The following is a 20046-nucleotide window of genomic DNA, read 5'->3' on the forward strand; positions in this document are numbered from 1 at the left end:
CAGTCAGGATTAGATTGTTAAGGGAGGTGATGAATAGAGTAGAAATATGAGTGAAAGCAGTGGAGGAGAAGTGAGTGAATAAAGACAAAGACTTACTTCACCCTGTTTTTCAGGCTTGCCTCAGTGGAGTGAATTTACATGTAGTGCCACTGCCCATCCATGCCCATGTTCATACCCATTCCACCCATCGGCCCTGCAGTGAGAAGTAAACGCAAGATTAAAGATTACAGACCATGCAGAACATGGTGAACAACTTCTGTCCAGTAAACGTGTATGTACTAGCTTCAGCTTTGATGGTAACACAACGTTTAAGAATGCCTTAGTCACAAAGAGAATCATCTTCTTCAAATTGTATGTATCAAAGCTTTTGTGTTATTTTATCTTACTTCTGTTTCCAGTAACAGAGACAGGGATACCACAAACCTGGAAGCAGGAGCAAACTGCCACCGTAGCTCCATCAATTTATAATTTATATTATTTCATACTAATACTATTCTAACACTGTTATATCTAAATGTTACCCAAAAGCCAACATCAACTATCCTATTAAATAGGCCCTATTTTCTAGGTTCGCCTGCAGCATCAACCCACGCATCATCCTAATAGCTAATAACTAGCTAGAGATATAATTTTCCCAGTGGTGGGCCGTCAGGGCCTGCAAGGCCTTCTCTGCTGGCCTAAACAGAATCACAAAGTTATAGCTATTATATAATTTAATAATTTTTCTTAAATACACTACATGTATTATAATTTATAAAAATAATTTTCCCATTATCTTATTATCTCATTGCACAGCTACTGTCTTCCTCAGTTGCTCTGCTTCCAGTGCAGCTTGTTTTAAGTAGAGCTTTTATCCAATCAGATTTCACCTCTGTGTCTCTAGGTAAGAAGAGAGGCCCCAGGCCTGCAGACTCACAAGTGAATCCCTTTGCAGTTAAGTGAATGGGGACGATATTGTTGATTGTCATAGTGTTCAACCAATCAGATCTTTAGTTTGACATGTTGGGTGTATTCTTTGGCCTACAAGTACATCAGCATTAACGTGAAGCTCAGTTTCCAGGTGCAGCTCTGCAGTGAGTTGCAGCGTGTGCTGTGATTGGTCAGTGGGCGAGCATGTGACTATTGTGAAACGAAACTTAAAAAAGCCATCACAGGCTTAGTCGGAGTAGTAAGAGTTCAAATTGAAAGAAGAAATTATGACATATTTTGCATTTTGCTTGGTGTAGATTATTTATTTTTTTACCTAACTCAATGGCTGAAGGAGGAGAAACGGATTTGTGAGTTGGGATTTAACCGTGGGATTAAACTCTTTGTCAACAAAGAAAAGAGGATGGAGTTTGTCTTTAAGTGATCAGCATTTGGTAAGTGAACTGCGTTTTTTTTTTTACATCTAATATCTTAATGGCCCTCGAGTGTGTAGCAGAATGCGTGTTCCGCTGCAGTGTTGCTGGATTGATTTGTTGCTTTGTTGTCATATGAATATATGTGACTGGTTCTTGTGAGTTTGTTGTTGTCATTGTATTAATTATATAGATTTGGACTGTATGCATTGTCTGTTAATTACGAAGCATACCGTCATGTGCGGAGTTATTGTTTGTTAAGCTAGAAGCCTCCCAGAAGTGCGGTTTAGGTTTTTTTGTTCCGGGTTCAGAGGTCACAAAGTCCGTTGTCTCCTAAGTATTGTTTGGTTCGTAAGCCTCGTACCGAACGGTTTGATACGAATACGTGTATTGTTACACCCCTAGAAACAAATAACCGTAGCTTGCGCGTCATAATGAGATTATTAGGTGGTGTTTCAGCTGCAGGACAGCGCTGAAGGACCAGGTATAAAATGCATGGCCCGCCACTGAATTTTCCATCCATAAGATGTTGTCTGTCTCCCGTCTGCCTGATTCCAAGGAATGCAGCATAACATCAGCTACTTTCATCTTAAATTCATCAGCGAAAGTTGGAAAGACTATACCGTTTTTTGAAGAATAACCTCATTTTCAAAAATGAATGTTGACAATGTTTAACTTGAACCCTAGGCCTATTTGTAGGCCTCTGCTCGAAAATTGCATACCCATAATCAAGAGAGTGTAAATCTCTAACTACAAGGTTATTTGAAATTTTCTTTTTTTTTTATAACAGAAACACTTGTGAGATCTGTTCAGATGGGTAAATATTGTGTATATGTTGCTGGTTAATAGTAAATGAAGATGGCACACAGGTCAAATTGAAAATTGTCAGGTTCGCCTGAAAAAAAAGCACTTTCATTGTTAATATTTTTTTATGAGGCCCTGGCTAGCCTAACAACTCTCTCAAATCATAGCAAAACAGGTCAGGAGTTTTTTTTTTTTAAATTTGGCTTTGATAGAGTAAAGAATAAAATATTCAGAGAGGTTTCAGTACAGAGAATTTAGGCGAGGTCATCATTTTGGAACCAGGTGTTCCAGCTGTTCCATTGTACTTTTATATACTATATAATAATATTTTTTTATGAAAAGTCCATTCTACGACCAAATGGGGCTCGCTCAGGTACAAGAGGTTTTAATGAAAGTGTTTAAATAAAAGCAAATTCACACTCCTGTTCTCTGTATAAAATAAAGAACACACATCTTTACTTTATGCCTTGGTACATAAAGTAAACAATATGTCCTGCATTGACACCAAGCAATGCCACTGGACATAAATCCTGAGATGTGTAATTGTTGTCGTCTCTGAAATGTTGCTATCAGAAAAACAGACACCTGCATGACATGTTACTGTATGTACTGTACATATGGGGAGTCCTTAAAAGAGAGAGAGAGAGTGTTTTGTTTGAAACTTAGCTGACAACAAACAGAAAATAATTATAGAGATGTTGCCCTTGATGGTTTGATAAATGTATGGAATATTGCTCACCTCCAGGTCGGAGACCCATGTGCTGCTGCCCATCAAGAACGAAGCCTCCCATTGGCTGGCCATCTGGACTGTAAGTTGTACCCTGACTCACTGTGAGCGTAGAGGAGAAGCAAGATTGTCAGAGTGAGCAACCCAGAGTTCTACAATCACTCTGCTTCACACCCAAACATGCTGCACACAAAGCCACCTCTTCATTCTGGAGCTCCTTTATGCAATCAATTCTCCAAAAGCCTTAAGGCTGACTTCTCTGATACATAATCTGTCTCACTTTACATACTGTCTGTAAATCCTGTCGTCCACTCTGTAGCCAGTGGAGTGATATCAGTAAGACACCATAGTTTGAATTTAGTTTCAACTGATCAGTCAAGAATGGAAGGTAGTGTTTAATACATTGAACACTGAATGAACTGCAGCTTTACCTGTTCTGTTGGACTGGTCAATCATAGGTTGGACTATTCTCCTCCTTGCATTGATGAACCTGGAAAAAAGAGCAATATTATGTGAACTATTTGATAAACAGGGGAAAGAGTCACTACATTTTGAATGGAGCTAAAGCATTAAAAAATGAATTGTTAAAAGCTTCCACATTACCAAAATCAACTTGTTTTAATGTTTATTATTCCAGACCTTGGAACACTTACATGTGATAAAATATAAACTCAAGGGGTCACTTTGCACTCAGTATTCCACTGCCTTTTTTCGTGAATGGACTTTGCTCAGGTGTCATCCTGTGAACCTTAGTATGGAACTTTGGTGACATGAGTAAGTTAAAGTCACTAAATAATCCATGAAGCTAGTAAGTAAACTTTGAGTTCATAGTGCAAACAGTTCTTATGTCTTAAATCTATTTTGTGCAGATTATGTTAACGGTATCAGCTGGATCATTAGTAAAATTAGTAAAAACAGAGATCCCAAATGTTTTGAAATGAATAAAGAAAAAAGACCCAGCATTAACAAAAAATGGCAATTGCTCTGGACTTCTTTTTCAAAACTGGAACACCGCTGTGTGTCTCCAAGGATTTGACTAGTCATATAGTTTATTCCTATTGACATAATATGTGGTATTAGAGAAAGTCTTATCTTTAAAAATGTATTGATTTGGGTTTAGCCTTGCAGCCTTAGGCTGTGATAAAGCTAACTGCTTTGCCAATGTTATGCCATTGATACCTTCAATAAACAGACATGGTGAGTGCATGCCTTGATATCTGTTTTGGATAAAGCCCGTGGTCGCCTTTACTCCTGGATTAGAGGTTGGCGAAAGCAAACTCTTTGGTGGATTTTAGAAGAGAGTGGCGAAGCAATGTCATCTCAATTAATCCAAATTTGAATCCTGCACTGGCTGCCAGTAAAATGATGACATGCAGAAATGTATCGTTTGGATACATCATCTTTAACCCCTTGAACCCTCAGCTGCTTTTCCATAGTTTTTATTCCCTTTATTCAGAGGTCTGTAGTCACTTCATGTCTTAGTGAAAGCATGCCATAAATTGTTATTTTCAGGATAAGGTAGGTGTGTTTTAAGTGAATTTAGCATGTCAGTTGTACTTTACATGTTCTAGGACAGTTTAGTTTAGTAATGTATAATTTGATTTAAATTATAGGGAAATAGATACACTGTTTAATTGGTACACTTCCAATAAATTCAGTAAAAGAAATTTGCCGTGTAAAATAGAGAGTTGTTTTTCTCAGTGCACAGCAACTAAGCATAGAAACATTTGAAATGTACAGACAGGCACACGATACAAGACACAATAAGGATACAGTGTAACAATGAATGAATATTTACTTGGATTTGATATGTATAAACATATATATATCAAACTGAAACTCATAAACTCAACACAATTTGAAAACTAAATATATAACCCAGATAAGAATTACAGACCTGTAATATTAAGTGTTACTAAAATTTCCAAACAAGGTTTTATATTTTTAAAATATCACCATAGTTACTTAGGACTCAGCATATCTTTTGATGATTTTTAAGCAGCTGTTTGAACTTTTATTTGTGATGGCCATCAGAGATACCCCTACTGCTGGAAGAAGAGTAAATCACACTAAATCCGACAATATGTGTATGACATCTGTATGTTTTGGTTTGACTAAATTACAACTTTATTACTCACAGTCAAGACTGAGGTGAAGATATAATATGTATTCTAAAGTCAAATGTATTTATAAAATGCATTTCGCAAACCAAAGATTCAAATTGTGTGTGTATTTGTGAGTAGATTCCAATCTGGCGTTAAAGTGACTTACCAGTTGTTCACTTGAAGGATAGTGAGGCCTGTGTCTTGTGCTAGCTGCTTTTTCTGCTCCTCTGAGGGGTATGGATGCTGTGAGTGATACAAAGATCAGAAAGCATTCAATAAATACAAATAGGTAAAATTAACAGCTTGCAATTATCCATAGTCATATCGTGCAGGCTCTTGTACTACAAGAAAAAAGTTCCACTAAGGAAATACAATCATATTCTGTGGCAGTCTCTCCTGTGTATTCCTGGAAGCAAGTGCACAAGTTGGCTCTGGAAAAACAGTGGCTTGGCCCGAGTTTGGCCCCCCGAACACTTCATGTTAAAAGCGCGTGCCATTGTGTGACAGTATTTGACATTATTTTACATTGCTTGACAAATGATCGGGTGGGATATAAAGAGGCATAATGGTGGCTTTTGTTTGAGGCCCGGATAAGGTTAGGCCCCCTGTCACCCCCGAACCCCTCCCTGCCTTGCTCCTTCGGCCCTGATCCCTTCGCTGGTTTTGTGTGTGTGTGTTTGTGAGACAGTGGGAGGAGGACGGCAGATGGTAGACAGAGGTGATCCTTGTACTGAGAGCAGGGTCGCGGGCCAGTCCCCATTCTGCTGCTGTCAGGCCAGCAGCCATCTCCTGTGGTTATCGGTGAAGGATGAGCTTCCAAGCACCTCATTTTTTAACTGCCTTTCAGGCCTAGTACACACACACACACACACACACACACACACACACACACACACACACACACACACACACACACACACACACACACACACACACACACACACACACACACACACATGCATATATCATTACACTTGCATATGCAGACACGCGGAAATGTGCATTAATACAAACACAAGCTCAAACAAAAGCTTACAAATGCAATTACACATGCACTGTAGTACACAGCAGGGATTCCTAACCAGGGCCATCAGCTTCATTTTACTAAGGATTCATAAGTCACAAAGGATGTGGACCACTACCACTACTACTACTATACAGTACCAACACATGCACATACACACATGTAAACACACACAAACACAAAAATACACATATAACAATTAGTATAAACAGGTACAAAAATGGACACATAAGACACACACGAACATCTGTACTGAGGTTGTATTTTGGAGCACTTGAAGCACATTTAGACAAATTACTCTTAACTCCGCCCTCAAAGCTCTCTCTCTCTCTCTCTCTCTCTCTCTCTCTCTCTCTCTCTCTCTCTCTCTCTCTCTCTCTCTCTCTCTCTCTCTCTATATATATCTATCTTGTAAATGTGGCCTTAAGATGGAGCAACGGTTCAAAGGAGTTAATGATAAACTATAACAGAACATGAAAAGTACAACTTGATTAGTATAGACCAGTGGTCACCAACCTTTTTAAGCCCAAGATCCCTGACCTCTGCCTTGGTGACCGGCAAGATCTACTTATTGAGGCGTTGAGAGAAAAAGACTTTCCACACTGTACTTACAACTTGAGGCTTTTTATTTGGCCTAATTGTAATTGAATGAAATCAAACACTTTGGTCCAGCTTTCAAATTGATGTGACCAAGAACACACTAAATGACTTCATTTCAGTGCAACATAAAAAGGAAATTATTTGTTAATCGCACACAATATGAACAAGAAAAAACACATTTGCAATGAGCAGGCTGGATGAACGACCAATATTAACTGTTGTATTTATCAACTGACGTTACAACACAACACTGACACAATTCTCAGTCAGTGCAACTAATGTAAGTGCAGTTCAGCTCTGTGTCCCATCACAATGCCATCAGAAGTCATGTGACTCAAGTCAGTGTGATGGCTGTGACTGAACACCGTCTGTGAGTGCCTTGTAGTTCGGCTCATAAGCACAGACAGCCAGTCTGAGGTGTCTGTCTCCTTACCTCCTTATCCCTCACTCCCTACCCTGGTGTTCTCATGTTTCCTTACCTCCTTATCCCTCACTCCCTACATTGCTGTTCTCATGTTTCCTTACCTCCTCATCCCTCACTCCCTAACTGTCCGTGCTGGATCTGTCCCCGTTGTTTTAAAAAGCTAAATAAGTTGTTAGCATGACATTCACAAACATATTGCTGGAGATCTAAAAGCCACATCTCATATATATTGTGGGGATTACGATTGTATAAGTGAGCACTACATCACAGCCACGTATAAAGAAATACATTGAAGAAAATATATTTATGGAAAGATCGCATCAACCTGGATTCGAACCTGTCGAGCAAAATAGTAATAGATTCAAAAACGGCAGGGCTACGCGATCCGCCACTTGCATCTTACAAGGCACTGGTCATTTGCAGACCTCCACCCTCGGTAAACTATTGATGGATAAATCCAAAAAAAGAAAAGTCACGGAGGAAAATAGAGTTTAATTCTGCGTGGACGTATTAATTTGCTTTCACTGCCAACGATGCTGGCTTACCTGAATGCTTGATATGTGGCGAGAAATTTGACATCAAATAGCTTTTGCGGCTCCAGACACATTTTATTTGGTGGAAAATAGGGAAAAATGGCTCTTTGGATAGTAAAGGTTGCCGACCCCTGAGCTAGCCAAACCTGTCTGGTGCAGCTAGTAGAGAAGCTTCATGTTCTGCTTCCCTTTCCCGCTAGTCTGCTGTCTGATTGTGAGGTCAGGCTGATCTGGGATCAGCTCTTTAACTGCAGAATCTCCGCGAAACTTCTCCTCTCAAACGGGTCTTGGAGGAGCAGTGCTCGCGCTCGCCTGTAGAGACTTCTCCTGACGAGAACGCGCAGCTTGGGGCCAAAACACTCTGAATCTATTTGAGGACGCTGATTGGCTAAATTGTATGTCACTCATTTATATCTTTAATCAGCAATTGGCTAAACTGCTCCATAGACCCGCCTCGGTAGGGCCCACTAGCTGCGCGTTTTGAGACGTGCAAACAAGCGGAGATGATGAGCGGACAGGCTGCAGACAAATCCCCTTCAAAATAAAAGCACATCATTTTCTTTTTCTTCTTTTTTATTTTTTATTTTGAAGATCGACAGGGAAAGTCTCCGAGATCGACCTGTCGATCGCGATCGACGGGTTGGCGACCACTGGTATAGACTGAGGATATGAAGTTAAGTTTAATTTTATTGATATATGTATATATATATATATATATATATATATATATATATATATATATATACATAAATATAAATAAATTGCTCGAATTTATGTACTAAAATACTAATCTATAATTGTACTTTTCATATTCTGTTATCGTTTATCATTAACGAAACTGCCCTGGTAATCTTTGTGGGTTTGGTCAAAATGCACATACACGTGGTTGTTTTAAATCACTTCTCATCTTCGCATTCTTTATGTCTCTTCCCTTCAATTGTGAGAGCTCCACCTTCAATACAATTGCCACCTCCAATGTCTGACTAAAGATTTTACTTCTAGCAGTTCCCGTTTGCACTGAACCATGGAGGTACAGACAACCACTGGATTACTTTTATACTGATGAGGCAAGATCTAAAATGTTTTTCTTTTGTACATAATGTCGAAACAGATTTATGGATATTTGTCTGGAATGGAGATCAATGCCTGCTTATTCCGGAATATGTCTGGTCATGAAAAGAAGGGGTGAGACTTCTGAGGCAAAAATGCGACAGTTGGGTTATAAACCTGCTGTAGGGTCAAAACATTGGAACAAAAACCATTGTTAGGAGCAAGGAGAAGAAGTTTTTGTCTAATTAGATTGTGGGGGATAATTAAGTTGTCATAGATGCTTGTCCATTACATATAGACAGGCAATTCATTCTTCTATCTCAACTGAGAACACAATCAGACTTTAGCTGACTTTGACACAACACTTGTGACCTTCAGTGGATTCCAGGTTTGCGCCCCAAAATCTTTGGCAGTAATCATTGAATGTGGACAAATGCAAGGTTGCATGGAAACCAACAGTTACGACCAGGCGATAATGAATAATATAATGAATCGAAACCTTTCACAGCTGCTTTCTCTATAGCTTCCTCAGAGGGGATCTTTTAAGGGTCTTCAGAATGGACAACAAAAGCAGGAGACTACGGCTAGTGGTGAACAGAAACAGCCCCCCTAACGGCCTTCCAACCGCGGGCCTCACACTGCAACGTCTGACAAAACATAATCCCGCTCTTTTCACACCCTCAAGACTGATGAATGCTTGATCGCTTGGGTGTTGCAATAGGCCTTTCAGAGGCCAAAGTCCCTTTGCACACTTTTTATAGGCACATCCTGCCATGGCAAACACTTGTGCTTAACAAATTAGGCCTGAAAAGGAATGGGAACAGAGAGGGGATAATTCAATTATCCTCCTTTTTCATCTGGAAAATCTAAAGGTGGGCTTTGGAAAAGAGGGGATTACTCCGAGTACAGGACTTGTATGGGCCTTTTACAAATTGAACAACTAAGAGGTAGAACAACTGTGGTAGCGGCAGCGGCGGTGGTATCTTTTGGACCTTGGACAAAAGGTAAAGCTCTCCTCTTAAAAAACTCTTAAATACTGCTGATAATTCTAAACGAAAGGCTCCTGATATACATTTCTGTACAAACTGTGGACTACTATTTCAAGAAGGAAATTTAGATGTGAGTATGTCTTTGCTTTGTTCTCTTACAATGGAACAGAACAGAACTTTCAGGATGTCTTCGGGAAATCTAGCCACGGCTCATTCCTGGATGTTGGCTGATTGAGGAGCTGGGGTTAGACAACATTTATAAGTTAAATGTATGTAGGGCTGCTGTTAAGACTAAGTTTTGTGTTTGAAATCTATACAATGCCACAGCTAGATTCCCTTACCGTAAGGTGCTGGAAGAGCCACGCTCTCATTATATTTGTGGCTACTTTGGGGAAGATGCCTCGTTTCTTCTGCCTCTTCTTGTCCTGGTCATCCTCGTCTCCTGTGCCCGGTGATGCCAAGCTGTTGTCGAGGGCGTCTCCTGCGAGACAAGAGGAGTCCCGTTACGAGAAAGCTTTAATTTGGTCCTATCACCTTCAGAAAATCATGTTGCGAAAGGGCTGACAGAGGAAGATTTCACTTCTCTGTGGAACAGCAGCACAAAATTCTTCTTCTCACCTCTGCTTGACACCTCAGCCATTGGATAATGAAAAGGAGCTTGTAGTGTGGGAGCTCAATAAAACCAAGAGCTATTAATTCAATCTAAGCCACACATTTGACATGAGGTAATGACTGTGGGAGTCGTCCGCCTTCCATAAAATAATGACCGTTCAAACCGCAGTCGGAGTCAGTCCAATGTACTGATATTTATATGTGACCTTTTCTTAACTAATAATTTCCCTATATATATAAAAGAAGGAAATAACAAAAGTCTATCCTGTGTAGAAGTATGAACCCAATAACATCAAACCTTGTGCTGTTTGAAGTCCGAAACAAGGGGTTAATTTGGGGTATTAGGGTGGGTTCCCATATGTCCACTGATGGACCAGGTCCCTCCACCCCACACACCACCCCCGACTGACAACTTCAGTGTCAGATTTCATGCCGGCTATGGATCCTGCCATTAGCAGCATCCTTGTTTGATTTCAGCAGGAAGCTGACGTGGATCAAGGCAGGGGACTTCTTTTAAGCTGAGATTTCCGCTCCTGCTAGCTAACTCACTCCATCTTGTATCACAAGGGGCACCCCGCTCCCTCTCCCTCTCAGCCATTAATTGTGCATCAGCCGAGATGATTTACTTTTAACAGTGGTGGTTATTTTTCTTGCCCTCGAGGCAGAGAAGCCTTGAAAGCTTGCCTGGAGGGCATGTGAATAATGCATCTGAGAGACTCCTCCCCCGAGGCAGGACAGGAACCCTTCTTTTCTTAAGATTTGCCCTAGCATGTCTTTTTGTTTTTAGAGACGCATCAATCAAATATATATATATGAGCCATATTCATGAATAAATATTTCAGCTAATGAATATTGACATTAAATAGGATGTGTTCTAGGGTCGTGGGCTATGGGGGTTGTGAGAGTTTTGACGGATGGTGTCCAGCTCTGAGTCATGGGCAGGGTACAGGGTTCAAACTGCCTATGTCCACTACTCTTTAAGTTGTTTTGTCCCCCACCTCTCCTACAGCCTGTCATTTAAGTAACTTTTTTTCCGGGCAAATATTCCCATAAGTGGTGGAAAGTTCGAGATTGATGTCATCTTCCTACCTACCTCTCAAGCTACCTAGCTACAGACCAGCAACTTTTAAATCATCACATTTGTTTGATCATCTTGAAAAACATTAACAGCTTCTAGCAACCTCATGGGTAAGGGCAAAACAAAAGAACATTTTCAACTGACAACAAGAAATAAGCTAAGATGAACACAATATAGAGTTGACCAAATGAAGACAAAACTAAATGGCAATTCAGTCCAATTATCAGGCTTTTTAGTATTCTAGAAAAATTCATATCAACATATTAAAAGATATTTGACGACCAAATCATTTTTCAATAACAACTTTATATTTCTGATGAGACTGGTGCATCTCTATCTCTTCAAGAAAAAGGGCAAGTCCATTCAATATATAATAACATAAATCAAAAAGCGGCCTCAATAATAAACAAGGTCTTGAGTTTCATATTTGGGTGGTACTGTAGTATTTTTCATCTTCAGATCATAAAGCTACAATTCATATTTGATAACAAAAAGCATCATACAAAGTTAAAATGAAAAGAAAGAAAGACCTTATTATATCTGAGGAAGGCATACTGTTCACCCCTCCAACCCCCACCCTCGACACCCCACCCTGGTCCACCTCCTCTCCTCTCCTCTCCTCATCCTTCTTTCTTCTGCTCCGGAGAGGGTAGAGCCGCAGGGCAGATCCTCTGCTACACTAATCGCTACTGACTGTTCCCCGGCAACTCAGCCAATCTAACCAGTGTGTGACGGTGCAGTCTCAAAGTCATACACCCGTGCAAGTCTCCCATGCCTACCCTTCACCCCCACCCAACCCCTCCGCCCCCAATCCACTGTTCCTGCCAGTGTCTGCAGTGTCGGTGAGGGGGGTAGATGGAGGGGTGGGCATTGCTGCAGGGATGGCTGGAGTATTGCCCCAGGGCTAAGAAGAAAACACCCAGAAAAAAAGCACCTTAAGATATGAAGAGTCTTCTTGTCCTTTCTAGCGCCTTCTACATCTGCTTCTCACATACGCTCAACTCTGTTCTGCCTTTGTTGTTGTAGACTACCTCTTTATACTATTTAGGTCAATGCAACTCAGCCTTAATTGCGTTTTTTCTTATATATTATGTTACTTACTACATTCAAAGCATTTTGGAGCCATTGAGATTAGGAATATAGCAGATATTTCTATCTTACTTTGCAAAATTTGCCTAAATTTGATAATGAAAGCTTTTTTAGGAGATGAAACTGAAGCACATATTCAATTGAAATATCTTACTTCATATTATTGTGGCTGACAAAAAGTTACAGATTAAAGCTTTGCCACAGGGTTGATCATTTTGTATATATATGTAAACCAGACCTTTCAGTCTCTCCACTACTGCATTTCTGTGCATTATTTACATTATGATTTAATACTTACTTTCATTCTAATTTACCATCAATATATTAATGTATATGTAATACATGCTTGTCCATGTGGTGATTACTGTGGGTTGGATATTCTTGATATTTGAAAATGTATTTTATTTTTATTTTAGTTTCATTTTCTCTCATGCTACCTCCCCAGTCCCTGCTCTTTGTAGCTCAGGGGCTCTTAGCGCTGGGTGAAGTAGTCTTTGGATGACGTGTCCATAAGACAAAGTGCAGAGCGGCTAGCAGAACTGATTATAGCTCTCCCAGCTGCATCAGTGATGCAAAGCCAGCGCAGCCTGTCTAATGAGCTCAGCGGGGACTGATCCATCATCGGTGACACCTTGGGGCTCCTCCCCTTATTAGACATGATACACAGCTCTAAATAGAGAAGTCTGGAAGGTTTCCAAGACATGACGAATCCTCCGTGTGAAGAAGTTGAACATGGTAATTATAAGCTCTTGATGGGGAGATGCAACTTTTGAAAGCTGTTGAAAGTTGAGCAGTTTGCAAATTTGAACAATTTGAGCAGTGGCCAGTATTTCACTGAAAAGTTGCACAAGCAAGTGTTGAATGAAGAAGATTTCTGGGGATGCTGAAGTGCTTTCTAAACCACTGAATGAGACCATTTGCTTTTCACTATTAGGTAATTCATCACATTGAAGGTTAAGTGTTTAACATAGATCATAGATGACTAGAGTACATAAATTAGGTATTTACCATTCAGGCAAACAGGGCTCGATATTGTGCTAAAAGCTGACAAGCCTGCTGTCTACAAACCATCCTTTATTTGGTTTTAAAGGATTTAATTACGATAAAAATATATTAATTCTCACTCAAATCTGGAGGTGAATAGAATTTTGTTTGTGATGCTCACAGCTTTGAAAAATAGCGTTAATCAAAATTCAACAGCAACATATCTTTCCAGAAGAAAATGTAAATGTTTCAAATGTAATTATGTGCCATGAGCAGCACAAAATGAAATTCCATTCACCTCCATTTTATTAGGCTGGAAACAGATCTCAAACCCTAAACTATTTGCATGCATAGATGCCTCTAAGAATAAGTGAGGAAATAATTATTTTGTAATCCAGTTGAACTGACCCTTTAAGAGTAAAATATGCAAAATTGTCAGTACATACAATTTTGGTCATTTGTTTTCAAGTAAATAATTTATTATTTCCTGTAAGAGCTGACACAAAAATGTGTACTTTCCTTTCCTCCACATCCAGCATTTATCTCTTACTCTTCCCTCCCTTTAAAAAAAAAAAAAAAGGTCTGAAATCCACAACATGACAGAAGCTAAAGGGACATTAGCCCACAGCCTCAGTGAAGCTGTGATGTCATTGGCATGTCAGCACCTCCACCTCCGCACATTCCTGACTCTTGACTCCAGGCTCTGGATGTGACAAAAAGATGCAACACATCCTGTTCCTCACATTCCATTTCTCAACAAGAGTGTGCAGGATATTTTTGAGTCACTCCCACTGTCTTTTGTTTTATTTGGGTCTTTGTGATGGACATTTCAAGCCTCATTATTGTCCTCCCCTTTTAAAACATTCCTTGGAGAGCTCAGCCCCTTTCCCTGTGGTCAACAGCAGTCACCCTGGGGGTTGAGCTATCCAGGAGAGCCCTCTCTGCATATCACACAGCTTACAAGGCAACTAAAACCTCAGAGCTTCCAGAAGAGGAGGCAGCCATGACCCAAACCACCAGCCACACATTGTATGGATCATCTACCTGTGGTTAGATAGGGCTGGAAGCCACATCACCACCACTTTAGTGTTCCCAAATGACAGTGGATTTTAAAAGGTTTCATCAGACTATGGAATCATTATTAGTGACATCCCACTGCTCAGGGCTGGACTCATTTTCCTCTAGTGGACAGTGAGGAAAGGGGTAGGACTCAGCCTTTGTACCTCGGGCGCACCCCAGCCCAGGAGTTTCATGCCTCAGACCGGCCAACTTAAGTTCACAACCGTTGATACTGGAGATATATAATTATAGCTTTACTATGCAAATCGGGTATAGTGCACTATTTCTCCACAACCTTCTTATTAAAATTTTTTTTTATTCTGGCCTTTCCAGCTCACCCTTTTGTCTTTATGTTGTCCTTCATGTCTTTCTAGTCGACTTATATTTATTTGTCTTTGTCACATCTTCTTCCTGGAAGTGTAGCCTATGGTGTAATCTAAGTTCAAAGTGATGTCCTATATCATCATGCATCAGAGTTCAGGGCTCACCTGTGTCTGAGTGGAGCTAATCATTAAGTTAGCCTACTGCTACATGCTGTCGTGTGAAGTTGATGTTGAATAAAAGTCATAAACATATTTAAAATAGTCGCCAGTTTAAAAAAAAAGAACATGATGGCCTACGTGATCCAATTACATCTCACTTGTTTATAGTACTGTTAGCTGTTCGTTTGTGCACTTTATTTTATATTTCACTTTATTTGATATTTTACTGTACATTTTCTACTTTGCACCGTGTTGATTGTTGTTGATTGTTAAATGTTATGCACCAGCCGTCATACCAAATTCCTTGTATATTCAACATACCATGGCAATAAATGGTTCTGATTCTGATTCTAACATGATTGTGTTTACCGTCCTTGCAGCCCAACAATTGCTGTTGGACAGCACAATCACTTCCTGTGTTCTGTTGGATTGACTTATTTCAAACTTTCATTATTATTCTGGAGTAGTATTTTGATAACCTCATGATCATCTTTGACATTTGTAATTTTGAAAAACTGGGAATTTATTTATTAATAGTTTTATCTATGTTTGATTGTTGTTGCACACAGTTACAATTATAGTGTTCTCTCTGTTACCCAACGTGGGGGATTAAACAAAAACTAAATATATTCTCTCGTTTTGCTTAACAAGACAACAGATCGAACACGTTGACCTTTTTAAATATCATGTTATTTAAGTGTTTTAGGTACATAAGCCTGTGGGACACAGCACGTAAACCCTGGTCTCCAAATTAAGCTTTGTATGGTAAACCATCCTCCTCGACCACCACACCAAGAGCCATTTCCTGAGTTGGAAAAAACTTCGCCAGCGAGCATAATCCGGGCATCAGTTATGGTTCCACCAAAATGTTCTGGCAAGGGAAATTAGAGTATAATTGTATGTTGTGGCAGACAGGGTGCACCTCAAAATGTACTCGCTGCTCAACTGTGATACTTCCTTAAGTTCAACCGTGTTAATGTTAAAACAGTAAGGAGGGAGTAAATGTTTTGGATTTACAGGTGATACTTGGGCAAAGGCACAAACTTTGGTAATCAGTGCATCCTTCAAAAATATGCAAAATGGACAGCTGGACTGAGAAGGGACACAAACTGGTGTTGGAGAACTCAATCATCAATCCTTTCATTAATCGATAACCAGCAATGCAGAATAATTGCAAATGAACATAATCTTAAGAGACTTTAAGATGAACTGAATAAAAGATGATGGCTTTGTCTGCATTCACACTCACATCAGTGTACCTCATGAACAAGGTGAGCATTCTTTCCAAGTACTGAACTAATTATAAACCTGTAGGCCATCTACCTGCTCCAGATGAGATTAACATGATATACCTCTAACTGTCCTTTCTATACTGTCAGGTTGTGTTTTTGACTCCTCCCTGGCATGAGAATAGACTAGAAACAAGGCAGAGAGGCCCGGGGAGAAGCAGCAGGTAGCATGCAGCGCATCCTGCAGCAGCAACCACAGCTCTGATCATTCTGCCTTCTTCTTTTCCTTTGTTCCTCATACATAAAGTACTCTGTCCTTACATCCCTTCAGGGGGCATTCTGCACTCCCATCCCCTATGCATTCTCTCCCAGGTCAAAAGGGCATGGACTTTGGGTTTCCCCCCCACTGTTTTATTTATTTTTTAAAGCCCAAAGGAAAGAAGCTATTTACAATTCAATATACAATTTCTGGATACTGAATGCTTGAATAAAGATTTCCCAAAACAATTATGTCACACTCTTGTGTATCTTATGTGAAGCTAATATCATTTTCAAGAGTCTTGATCTGTTCCTGATTTTCTCTTAATCCTTTGAGTTTCTCTTGTCTTGCAAAGCATCCTCCTATTGTCCTTGATGCCTGATGGGCAGAGGGTGGAAAGTTGCTTTAAAGTCCATTCTATTTTTACTGCGCCCAAAGGGGAGAAAAACAAAAACAAGCCATAAAACCCTTATAGTCTCCAATTAGCACATCAGAAATCCCATGAAATGCAGGAACACCATGGGTGACACAAGAAGGAACGAGGCTATATGGCATCAGAGGGAGACAGCAGCAGACGATAACAGCCGGCAACTAGAGTAAACTCAGAAGATCTCTCCATCAGCGTTAACTGACCTGTAACTGAGAACCTACACAACTGTGAAAGTGGGGGAGCCCCAGTTCCATGGGGAAATCAACATTAACAATCTACGAATGTTGTATCTTGTCATTTTTTGTCAACTAATACCATAATTGTTGTCTCTAATTTGTCTCTTAATCAAAGCTCTAGCCAGGATTTTAGAAAAGTGTAGGTCTCAAATCCTCAAATCCTGTCCAATTATTTTCAGTAGATACAGTTTAATATTGCAAAAGTCTAGATACAGTTTCTCCTTGACACAACCACCCTTTAGCGTCCATATGAGACGTAAACCCATTTACGGGTAAAAAAACCCCAGGACTTCCAAGAGACCGTTGGTCATGGCCCAGAGTGAAACCAAGTCAACTTTGACTTAGTTTACCGTAGTTTTTTTAACTTCCGAAATTAACTAACAACAATTACGTAATGAAACATAGTTATTTTACCTAACAAACCATGTATACCTAAAACTACATAAACCTACGTTGGAAGTGTTTTTGAAATCGTGAAAAGAGCAGACACTGAGAAATCGTCTCTGAAAACTCCAAAACCAATGCTAGAAGGAAATCACTGAACAAGTGGATCACTGAACAAGCCACAGTATTTGTAGGGAGTGAGAATAAATCCTCGTTTGGAAGTACTGAATCCTTAAGAACCTCTTGGACCCGAGCGAGCCCCATTTGGGGTTTGTTCGGTTCAGAGGTTTAGTTCCAAATGTCGTAGAATGGACTTTTCATAAAAAAATATTATTAATGCTCCATATGTGCTATATACCAAATTAATGAAGAAATTCTGAGCAACTTAATCATGTAAACCATTTTAGACACTGCAAACACAACGGGCCCTCGCATCCCCCGGCGCGTCGGGGGTGCCGGCGGGACTCCGGCCAGGGCGGGCGAGAACTTCCTCGACCGTCGGACAGCGTGTCCGCGAGTGAGACATTTTTGGTCCTGCTGGAAATGATGCTTTGCAAATAGTCCAATGCTTCCTGTATCCGCTGCCTGGAGCTACAGAACACGTGCAAACATGCATTATGTTGCTCTGTCAAATGTAAACCACATTGTGTAAAAGTCATGTAAATCGGATGGTGTTTGTCAGAAAACGCAGAGTATCTTTCGCCAGCAGGTGGCGCTGTGAGTTCTAGTGAAAATTAGCTTGTAGACATCCTCAGGCCATGAGTGTTATCAAGCATGTGAAGTTTGGGACTGTTTGGAACAAGTCCAGTTGAGTTACATTAGTTTTTTGCATGGGGAATCACGTAAAGTAGCCGCCCGCTACGGCTAAGCCATTCCGTGAAAAGTAAAGCTTTTGATAATTTTTAATGACAATAGTCTTTGAGATTGTTCTGACAAAATTTGAAGTGGATCTGACAAAGTCCCTAGGAGGAGTTCGTTAAAGTATAGCAACTAGAAATAGGCCAAAATCTATCAAAAAAATGACATAAAAATCTAAATGGCCGACTTCCGGTACAGTTAAGAGCATGGTTCCAAGAGCCTTATTTTTAAGTCTATGTGATACATGTTCTGACCAAGTTTCATACATGTATGTCAAGCGTCGCCCCGGGGCTGCTCTTTAGAACTGGCTAGGAGGAGTAAATAAAAGTCTAAAATATGACATTTGCTTTTGCCAGTAGGTGGAGCTATGAGTTATTTAATTTCTTTCAATTGATGTATGTTCAGGCTTGAAGTGGCATCATGCATACAAAGTTTTGTGCGGATTGGATAATGTACCTTGGAGTTATAACAACTTCCTTTTTCATAAAAATGATGCAAAATGGCCGCCACGCCACGTCAAGGTTCTTCGACGAAAACTCTAGCTTTTAATAATTTTTAATCACAAAGGTCTTAAGCGCATCCTGTCGATCGCATAAATTCTCTAGGAGGAGTTCGTTAAAGTACGAAGGCTGAAAAATGGAAAATGTGACAAAATACACAACTTTGCGGGTTTACTGTATTGGTTGAATGCAACAAAAATCTCAGAGTATATTACAAGATGCGATTTGCACATATGCTGAAAGTTTTGTGAATTTTCAACAAATGGTTGAGAAGTTATGTGTATTGATATTAAGCCACGCCCCTAAGAAGTTCATTGGTCCATATCTTGTCAACGCAAAGAGCTATCATAAAGCTTTTGATAAATCTAAGTGATCTACATCCAATAATGATCCACAGCTAATTTAATAGCAATTGGATCCAGCATCTAGGAGGAATTTGCAAAGATGTGTTTTACACTAAATTCAAGATGGCAGAAAATCTAAGTAGGCGGAGCTTAGGGGTCTGAGAGGCTTTTTTTTTTAAATCTAGCGGATTTGGACATGTGTGTTGAATTTCAAGTCAATCGGACCTACTGGCCGAGGGGCGTCGCCGGTCCGCCTTGTAGGGGGCGCTAGAGAGCCATTTTTTTACACACAAATATGCAACCTTGCGCAGCAGAGTTTCTACACCAGATCTGAGAGGTGTGCAAATTTTGTTCGTTTTCATGCATGGCAAGTGCCCCAAGAAAGTGCCCCAAAGAGCCCCTTCCTGGGCAGAATAATAAGAACGCCTAGAATATCAATAGGGCCTTCGCTGGCCCGACGTTGTTGGTGGCTCGGGCCCTAATTATACACCATTATACTAATTAAGAAGATTGTACACAATATCACGTATTTTTGGCCATGAGTCGGCGTACTTCGCACTCCAGAGAAGGCTACACACAAGGCGCTAACAACTAGCATGGCCGACCATTCATCATCATTTCTCTCCGTGAAAGCATTACAGAGATACAATCCAACAAGCACCACAACAACAAGCCACTCAGCAGCAGAACAACCGTGAAAGTTCCTTACTTTGAGATGAATCATGAAGAAAAACATTCGATATTCTGTTCAAAGCTAACTTGCTATGTTGCTATGCATGTCCTCTGTCCCTCTCCTCCGTTCCCTGGAGAAAGGGGGGTCAACCTACCGTGTGGGACCCGGGGGAAGGGGGGCAAGCTTTGGGCAAATGGAATTTTACGCACGGGGTTGGACCCATTTTTATGGGC

The 20046-nt window shown here is 40.2% G+C and overlaps 1 protein-coding gene across 1 annotated transcript in view; it reads right to left on the reverse strand.

Moving 5' to 3' along the window:
• The window catches only part of meis2b (Meis homeobox 2b), a 34398-nt gene that overhangs the window by 3474 nt on the left and 10878 nt on the right, over positions 1-20046 (reverse strand). Inside the window, exons 8-12 of the mRNA XM_079180875.1 lie at positions 9938-10077; positions 5143-5219; positions 3303-3361; positions 2884-2973; positions 97-193 (exon numbers count right to left, since the gene is read on the reverse strand). Of these exons, the coding sequence (XP_079037001.1) occupies positions 135-193; positions 2884-2973; positions 3303-3361; positions 5143-5219; positions 9938-10077 (425 nt within the window). The 3' untranslated portion in view covers positions 97-134. The remainder of the gene's footprint in view (positions 1-96; positions 194-2883; positions 2974-3302; positions 3362-5142; positions 5220-9937; positions 10078-20046) is intronic.

This window comes from Pholis gunnellus (genome assembly GCF_910591455.1).
Source record: "Pholis gunnellus genome assembly, chromosome: 19".
NCBI lineage: Eukaryota > Metazoa > Chordata > Actinopteri > Perciformes > Pholidae > Pholis > Pholis gunnellus.